At 37.0% G+C, this 10,032-nt stretch overlaps 1 protein-coding gene across 1 annotated transcript; it reads left to right on the top strand.

Moving 5' to 3' along the window:
• Positions 1-347: 347 nt before the first annotated feature.
• Positions 348-8,875, top strand: LOC149812281 (metacaspase-1-like). Its single transcript, XM_089993019.1, has 5 exons — positions 348-747; positions 4,871-5,201; positions 5,658-5,778; positions 7,396-7,590; positions 8,258-8,875. The coding sequence occupies exons 1-5, from the start codon at positions 348-350 to the stop codon at positions 8,315-8,317; spliced, it is 1,107 nt and encodes a 368-aa protein (XP_089849145.1). The 3' UTR covers positions 8,318-8,875.
• The last annotated feature ends 1,157 nt before the right edge of the window (positions 8,876-10,032 follow it).

Below are 10,032 nucleotides of genomic sequence, written 5' to 3'. Positions count from 1 at the left end.
ATAAGTGGGTTCATCAAGCACCTGGCAGCAAGCTTTCATGGGCTTGTTGTACAGAAACAAAAGAGAGTGTCACAAATCATTTTGCTAATGGTCATGCCTAGTAACCTATTCCGCACTACATATTATCTGAGCACTGATATATCATATATGACTTCATGCGCCGACATCAAAAGTGGAATCAGGTTCTCCCTTGCAGCTAAGTAAGAATAAAGGGGTCTTTTCTTTCCATTCCTTCTTATTCTTGTCTTGCTTCCTTTCTGTTGCATCCCTTTCAACCTTCTGTAGGCACTAAATTAGCTTTACTCTTGTAAATGTACCGGAGTAGATAGGCAGTCGTTGGAGAGGAGATGAAATGTGCTGTTTGTGGTTCAAAGCTACTTGTTCAACATGGTGCTAGAAGTGTGTGGTGTGCAGCATGTGGGAGTACAAACAGGGTTCGAATGCGCGACCGCGCCCGGCAGGCGATCACTTGGCTCAAAGGAATTGTGAACCATGCGGCATATCCTAACAATGCAAATGTTAGTGGTACTCCACAGCCAAGTTTCCAGGGCTCCAATGGTTCATACCATATAAGCCGCCCGTTTCCCTTCCCATCTGCTCATGGGAACAAGAGAGCTCTTCTTTGTGGAATTAGTTACAGGTCTAGAAGTTACGAGCTGGAGGGTACCATTAATGATGTCATGTGTATGAAGTATTTGCTGTGCCGGAGGTTTGGTTTTGCAGAGAGTTGCATCCTCATGCTCACAGGTAATTTCTCTTTTCTTGATATTCATGCTGACTTCCTGGTCCAGTGCGAAAGTGTCAATGGATGAGGCATGACTATGATGCATCATACACCGCTTTTTTTTTTAAGAGTTGGGAACTGTGCTAGAAACAAATTACCTCGAATCTCTCTCTCTCTCTCTCTCTCTCTCTCTCTATATATATATATATATATATATATATATGCCGTGATGAAAAATGCTAAATCGGTTTTTGGGCTTTTCTGTCTTTTTTTTTGTGATTCTGACCCATAAATGTCTTGGATATGGTCAATTTAGTAGGAATCCACACCGGGATAATGTTTTTTTATGAAAAAAAAAGAAATTTGGAGCCTAAAAAATTTTGGACTGGTGATTTTTAATACCTTATAAAAACCCACCTATGCATCAGAATTAGGGATGGCAGTAGACCTGGGGACAAGGGGCCCCGCCCTGCCTCGCCCCATTTGAACCGGGGATGAAGGGCAGGAAACGGAGATGGAGTTGGGGATGAAGGTTAAAATCTATCTCCGTGCAGGGATGGACTTACGCTTTACCCCGCCCTGCCCCATCCCCGTCTCAATCCCCGCCTTGCCCCACCCAGCCCCGTCCCCGATCCTTTAATGGATTGACTATAGACTAAGGGGAAACAGAGTCCCGCCCCTCCTGTTTGGATCGAGAATGGAGGACATGAAACGGGGATGGAGGTTAAAATCCATCCCCGTACCGGGATGGAGGTTCAAATTTTGAAACAGGGCAGGGGTGGAGGCATTGTCCCCCACCCCTGCCCATGTCCACTGCCATCCCTAGTCAGAATGGAACGCTTCAAGCGCTGATCCCTATAAAATAAAGCACATCAAACACATTTGTAGGGTCAAATTAAAAAAATGAAATGTTATTTTCAAAATTCTAACCATACAAATGTGATCTATATACTTATTCTTATATGAATCACTTCTTGAAACATTTGATTTCATACAAGGATTGGTTTTTATAAGGTTTAAAAAATCAAAGGCCTAAAATTTTCATAAATTTTTGAGGCTCCAAATATCATTTTTTTTATCCAAAATGCATGATGCAAGTGTCAATTTCTAGTAAATCAATCATGTTGAACACATCAATAAGGTCAAAATTTCAAAAAAAAAAAAAAACACCAGAAATTTACTATCATGTTTCATTTAGTAGGTTTTGTATTTTGTAAGTTTATATATATATAAAATCGTGTGAACCAGGCATTTTTCAACGGTTTATTTATTTTAATCTGACCCTATGAATATATCTATATGCTTGGTTTTGTAAGAATTATCTCTTGGATCGTCTGAACGTTATTAAGATAAGGTTTCAAAATTTAATCAATAATTTATGGTTCAAACAATCATATTACTTTGTCAAAAAAACGCCATCCAGATACCCATCCCTAGCAAATGGACCATGCCAAATACATCAGCGGGTCAGATTTGTGAAAAAAATGCGAAAAGTGTCCAGTCTGCATAAGGTTCACGTTGTATCATGAGTGAGAAATTAAATTCACTTTACAATTAATGGAACAATACGTCAACTCCAGCCGACCAATCGAGGATCACTTAGGGTACGAAATAAAGTAGGTTCACTCAGATCATGAGGAAATATGGATGGATTAGTTCAAATTTTATTTTAGATATATGCTGAAATGCGGAATTTTAATTGAGTAGAACCAAAGATAGGACCACATGTAAATGACACTTGGATCCAAACCCAATGAAAAATCTACTTTACGTTTTACATTAAATGTGGTTTGGACCAAGGTATAAATCTAGGTTTAGAATATAAATTAAATTTTGTTCTTGATTTGGGTCGAAGTACTTTAAACGGCAAAAATCGTTAAATATGGATATGTTATTTAAAAGGTTTCACATTATAAAAGATGGCTGAGAAAAATTATACAAAAGAATGAGTCAATATGTATGGGTTTAATTGGGTTTTAATTTTATAAAATGGGGTAAAAAAAGACATATATATGAGATTTTTGAATGAGAAAAAAGTCAGGATATAGGGATAGTGAGATTCAGATTTAATAACCATTATGATCCGATCCAATTAGATCCTTAATTGAGTTTTTTTGAAAAGTATTTTGTTCAAATATAAGTTTTCGTGTTCTACACGCTTCTGTCAAAAGAACACATTTTTTGTCGAATTTTTGAAAATGACAAGAGTTTCAGTTGTTTTTTTTTTCAAAGTTTTATTGAAAGGAAGGTGTTTTAAACGAGTTTTGCTAACTACGGGTCGAAGTTCGGGTCTTACTTTTGTCTTAGTTTTATTTCAAACCTAAGTCTAGGAATGGGTCTATTTAATGATTATGAAGCTACCTGAGTGACCCGTTGGTCGACATGCAGTCATGCCTCCTTCTTTAATTTTTTTATGGACGGTCCGATAGGGTTGCAAATGGATCGGGTTTGGCTGGACCTTTGATCTGAATCCAGTAGCTCACTCTCTCATGTAGATCACGAAACAAAATCCAAACGTGTGTTTTAATCCGATTCATACTTTGTTGATTGCAATTTTTCAGATTCGAATCAATATTTTCTGTTGGATATTTGGATCATGATAAAATCCAATCTGCTGTGCCCCTTTGCAACAAAAGCCTCGTATTACGAGGTAAAATGCATGTAGGGATCCAGCCTAGATCATCGAATCTAGCCTGGATTACGGATCCAAATGTTGACCTACTTCTTAAATTCTAGATCTAGATTCAGATCCACTAAACATGGATGCCGTTATGCAACATACTATTAGATCCATCATATGTCGATCCTAGCTGTCAAACCGATGGCTATGATTAGTACAAATTCTCACCTGGAATGCAGACTGATCCTAGCCGTGAAGATACATCGTTTGGACGACTAGGATGATTAGTCTGGTTCCTATTATTTTTTTATCCTGGGTGGTGCACAACATTAGAAGAGTGCCACTAGGCAGGTGGTCAGGGTTTAATGAGGGCAAGTGATAAGCCCTTGCTCAGCCGAAGCTTGGTAACTCCCAAGGGGGCAAGGAGCGCGCCACGGACAGACTTAGCCGGTGTGACTAGGTCTCTGATTCCGAGGATGGTTTCCCCATCATGAAAAAAAAAAAAAACAGTATGAAGTGGCTTATTTTTTAGGAAGCAGATCAGGTCATGCTGAACATCAGCTGTTTTGCTCATGCCAACATCTTGGCCGTCCGTTTTGTATTTTGAAAAGTTAAGAACTCAACAAAACTGTTATATGCTACATGGCATTCATCCAAAATGCAAACAGACGGCCACGATGTTGGCATGAGCAAAAAGCTCATGTTCAGCATGACCTGATCTGCTTCCTATTTTTTATATGAAATATCAATGACAAAAAGGGAGAAAAAAAGGGCAGCTACCAAAGTTATAGAACCTATAATGTTCACAAATAATACAGGTCTGGATTATGTCATGGTGGCACAAACTAAAACCTGTTAACAAGAACTAGATTGCTTTTATTTACATGCCTGTGAACTATTCTGCCATACAAAATAGTGATTGCACAGGCATGAGGGTGCATTGATCTTGTTATATTACATTCAAGATTTGTGTTCAGAATATTGAAGACATAGTTCAATTAGATTATGAAAAGACAAACCACCAACTTAGCTTCCATATCGTACATACCTACATACATACATATATATAACTCTTAGACGTGTCAAGAAATTTCATAAATTGCATAGATAATCTTCATCATAGGTGATACGTGCAGGAACTTTGTTTGCTCTGCAACAGTTCATCTTACAAATATTATGAGCATAATCTTCATCATAGGTGATACGTGCAGAAGCTTTGTTTGCTCTGCAGAAGTTCATCTTATGAGCATAAAAGGCATAAACAAGCTTTGCAGTACGTGGGGTTTAAATGCACAGCACAGATACCATTCATTTTCTTGTCAGTGCTTCAGTGATGTGACTGTTTCATCGCTATTCATAAACAAAAATGGAGATATAACTTTCCTTGGTGTTAACAAAAGTTATTACTTCCTGTTTTCCCTTGTTTAATATGAGAAAGATAAATTCATTAGATAATTGCTTATGTAAATCTGATAATAAATGGAAGTAATTAATCTGATAATCTATTCTGTCTTACCCTTTTGCAGAAGATGAAACAGATCCATATCGGAAGCCGACCAAACAAAACATGCGCATGGCGATGAGATGGCTTGTACATGAATGTCAACGAGGAGATTCATTGGTCTTTCATTTCTCTGGGCATGGCTCGCAGCAACTAGACTATAATGGTGATGAAATTGATGGTTATGATGAGACACTTTTCCCCTTGGACTATGAAACTTCAGGAGTCATTGTTGACGATGAAATCAATGAAACCATTGTCAGACCTCTTCCCTATGGAGCAAAACTCCATGCAATTATAGATGCTTGTCATAGTGGTACTGCACTGGATCTACCATATGTGTGGAGATGGGATCGGTTAGTTGCTTATATTGCTTCATATGATTGTTTTAGCTTTAGCATATAAATCCAGTTGATCCAGTGGAGGAGGTTGGTTCTTTGGATTATTGAGGATATAGTTTTGGAATAGTTATCTTATGAGTCTGTAACCTTGTCTTTTAAGTTCACCTTTTTCAGCAGGTAATTAAACTCATCTGAGACTTGAAATACTTGTCTTTTGAGTCTGAGCTGGTTCAATTGCATGTTTTGAACCTATCCCAAGTGCCAGTTTCACAACAGTGGCATGACTTTCATTTATGTATCTTTTTATTTATCTGTAAAAAGCTAGGGTGCAGTACTACTAGCTGTGTGAAGTCAACTAGTAAAAGTATTTTATTCCGACCTCACTCAAGACCCTCACAGACCTAAGTGAAGTCCATGGTCCTTAAGTTTTTGTTGTAGCTGATCTCTAATCCCTATCCTGATGTTAATTAGGGCTGGGGTGTATGAGTGTCAAAACCAGAACAGTTCACTAGGAGCATATAAGGGCACAAGTGGTGGAGAGGCCTTTTCATTCAGCAGTTGTGATGACCATCAAACCTCAGCAGATACCTCGGTAAGGAACACCATGCATATATTGTTGTGTACCATAATCCTCCCCTGCACAGGGGAATCTTGAATGTTCCATTGCAGATTAATATTCCCCAGAGCTTCTACATACATGTTTTGGGAATTCAATTATGTATGATCTGTCAAAATAGGGGCTTTGATATAATGTAGTAGTTTGAATCGACCCTACCTTTTTGTTCCATGCAAAATAAATCCTGCTGCTAATTTCAGGATGCAGAATGAAATCTCTCATAGCCAGTGGTTCTTGTGGTTCAGATCCTGCTCTTGACCCAAAACTGTCTATGTCTAGGCCACATTTTTGACACCATTCCCAATAAATAGATAAATAAAGAGAAAAAGAAAATACTTTCTGATATCACGTAGATTGAAGTGATTATATTACTGTTTAGATACTCAAATCTGATATGCCAATTCATTGTCATAATTTTTAGTATCTTAAAAGTCAAGTCCTACAAAGGATACCCAAATTTGAGATTGAGCAGAAGAGATTGAACAAAATTGAAAAATCATCTATATCAAAGTATAACAGCACAAACAGAAGTCAAAATTCAAATCCCAAGTCAAAATATGAGAGACGCCAAAAAATTGTTTACAAATTGGAAGCTGCAAAATGATCACTCTCGTTATGTTAAGATGTTGAAACCGTATCGTTTTCCTATTTAATGAAACAAGTATCCAACACTTGAGCCTTTTGCCTTTTGAGGAACAGAGAGAGATTTTAATGTGAGCCTTCATTGTCCTGATAAAGTGGAATAACTTCAGTTTAGTTTTATGTATTATGCTTTTATGGAAACCAAAGCATGTTTATTGGTTGCATTTTTTTGTCACAAAATACACATTACTTCTGTATGAAAATTTGGCTTTGCAAAGTTCTTCTATGTGTCTCAATTGGGAGATCACAGTAGTGTTATGAAGCAGTTCCGCTTGTTTGCCTGGTGTTTTCCTGAAATTACCTGACCAATGTATGCAAGTAAATATTCATCCTAAGCATGAACTTCTATGCTTATTTTGCAAATGATTTGGTCATAACTATCAGAATCTGAGGATGCTTTTACAGACTTCTAATGGAAAAAAGCGGGTAAAGCAGAGGGTTACCAGAAGCTTTTTAGATAGGTGGGAATCCCGTTTCCCGGAAACTCGCTTTGGAAGCGTGATACTCCTCACTTCCGAAACATGATGAGAATCTTGGTTCTCCCACGCTTCTCCTATGCTTTTCACATGCTTCATCTATTCTTCTTATATGTTTTTTCACTCCATTTTTCATGTTTTTTATGTGTTTCCTCTCACACTTCACACTCACTTCCATATTCTCTCTAAATTAGCAGTCATCTTTTCTAGATTTTATTAAAAAATTAATTCTTACACTAAAAAATCATGAAATTTAAGAATAGTTACTTTTATTTTAGTTTTTATTTGCATTCCATTTCTATTCGCATTCAATTCTTATATTGTTTTTTTTTATTTCTCACTTTCCCGCTTCCTATACATTTTAAAATGCATCGCTTCTCACTTTCACTTCCCATATCATTTCCCGCTCCTGCTTCCTAGTCTGACAACCTTGGGGTAATGTAAGTGAATGCTGAATATTTTGCCATGGATACAGGCTCTCTCTGGGAATGCAATGACTGGTGCCATGACATTCTCGTTCATCCAAGCTATTGAGAAAGGAGCCGGAACAACCTATGGCAGTTTGATGCATTCCATTCACTGGACTGTCCAAAATGCCGGTGTACGAATTGAAGGAAGCGGTCCAATTTCCTCTCTCTTGAAAAGAGTATTCCGCTGCGGGTTGTCACAGGTGATGTTATTCTGCACATGATTCTGTACTCTGTTCTTCAGAATAGTTGGATGATATATATGCACCCAAGTCCCAGACAGCTAAAAAGCTGAAGCTTCTATTGAGGAACATGAAAGTTTCTCAACTGCTGCTTCAATTCTTCTTGCACTTCACCAATTAGGTTGTACTCAACAGAGGACCTACCTCTTTAATTTCGGTGCATTTTTTCCCTTCAGCATAAACAAAATCTGTATTTTCTAATTCCTTAAGGTCTGGTACTCTCACTTGTTCTGGTTGTGGAGTAAAAGTTTGATTAAAGAGTTTGTAGTTCATTTTTTCTGACTGCATTATATAGTTTACCTAGGTGGTGTACAAAAGTACCAAAAAATTTGATGCTTTGCAACATCTCTAGAACTCACTGGGAACTTCATAATGGATGGATAGTTGGAAAGTGAACCATGATGCATACAGGAACCAGTGCCTCCTACATTATGCAAATGGTGCATAGTGGACTGCACTGTTTTTATTGGTCCAATGTCCTTCTGGAGGTGTAGCTAAGCACAAATATCACACTCTGCATCCAACAGGGTATCCATCAGAACAGTTGAAGATTGAACCGTGATTTATGGGCATTAGTGTCAATAAGCCTAGTTGTCTCCTGAGCTAACAATTGCCATGTGTCTTGCAGGAGCCTCAATTGTCATCATCAGAGCACTTTGATATATATCAGACACCATTTTCTTTGTGATTATTTTTCTGTTCAGAATGGATGATTTAGCTGGTGGAGCCTAGAGCAGTGGAGCTGCCGACACTGCCATCCTTTTTCATCTGCAAGCACAATCTAGCATGATCCAAAGTGGCACCTTATGACCAATATGGGTCCCTATTTGGTGATAGAACCATATTCTTCTTCTTACTTTTCAGTCTTGATCTGTACACTAGCGCAACAAAGTGTTCATTTAAGTGACACCATACAAAAATTAGTCAAATTACAAAAACTTTTACTGCTTCTGTTCCATGAGAAGATTAAAGCTGGTTGCAGAATGTTGAATAAAGGAGTTCTCTTTTTTCCTTCCTCTCTTTCGTCACTGTCTCTTTAATTCAGGCCATCAAGCACTAAGAAGCATGTTCTTTGTCAGAGAGTTGTCGGTTGAACAACTAACAACCATTCTGATGGTACCAAGATTTGCAGTCTGAAATATCTAGATGTGTGTGTGCACGTGTTCATGCATGTGTGTTTTTCATTTTGTTTCCACAAACACTTCAAAATCAAAATGGTCATTGCAGTGGACAAAAATATATATATATGACCAGATTAAGATTAATCATTGTTATTGCTACTATATAAATAGAATACAATTATCTTCTGAGAGAAAAAAAAATGAAGGGGAAGAACAAATAGGTAATTTACTTACCAGGTCTATTAATCATGCTGTGACCACTGATCTAATATAATAGATTTGTATATCATCTACTTGGAAGGATTTTTAGAATAGTCAAGAGAGAAGAATGTGTATGATGAAAGTGCATATCTTATGCGTAGCATATTCCTGATGATTTGTTACTAATGACTAATGAAGGTAAGGAACTAATGAGCAAGAAATCATAGGTGCAAGTTGTATCGACTCAATGTGACCACATAGATGTGTTCAACATGGTTTGTTTGCTAAGGATCAAGCTTTGGATCGTGCTTTTCTGATGTAAAAAAACAATCGTTTGAGTTATGAAATTTTGGCACATTGTGGGCCGTTGATTTTTAGACTTCCTTTAAAAACCTAATTACTTGCTATAGTCACATGATTCAAAAAAAGTTTCCTACAAAACAAACCATGTAGATCATACATCCCTAACACTTTATCTGCAAAAAATATAAATTAGTTGAAAAAAAATGATTTCTACTCATTAGTTCCTTACTTTCTTTAGTAGCCAATATTTACCCATATATATATATATATATATATATATATATATATATAGAGAGAGAGAGAGAGAGAGAGAGAGAGAGAGAGAGAGAGAAGGGGGTGTGGTCCTCCCCCTTTTTTGTTAGGTCCCATTAGGACCTTCCAAAAATCATTCTTTCAAGTATTTTTTGCTCGATCTAAACCGTTAGATATATTTATCCTTGCTTATTTATTAATAAACAAACTTTCTTTCAAGTTGATTTGATGTAAAAATGTAAATATTTTGTCATTTAATTTTAGTATAATATCAACCATTGATTTTTTTTATTTATAGCTTTAAAGTGCACATCTGAGCATAAAAAATCTTAATCAAATACATACTTCATATTGAGTAAACAATGATAAACACGTCTAACCTTACAGATTGAGGAAAAAAATACTTGAAAGTATGATTTTTGAAAGGTCCTAAAAAGACCTAACAAAAAAGGGTAGGACCATCCCTCTTCTTATATGTATATATAACATAAAATTTGTTTACACGAGCCAGCTCATGTTCAGCTCG

The sequence above is a fragment of the Nuphar pumila genome, chromosome 17 (assembly GCF_984573655.1).
Source record: "Nuphar pumila chromosome 17, dmNupPumi1.hap1.1, whole genome shotgun sequence".
In the NCBI taxonomy this organism is placed as follows: domain Eukaryota; kingdom Viridiplantae; phylum Streptophyta; class Magnoliopsida; order Nymphaeales; family Nymphaeaceae; genus Nuphar; species Nuphar pumila.
This window is presented reverse-complemented; position numbering and strand designations above follow the sequence as displayed.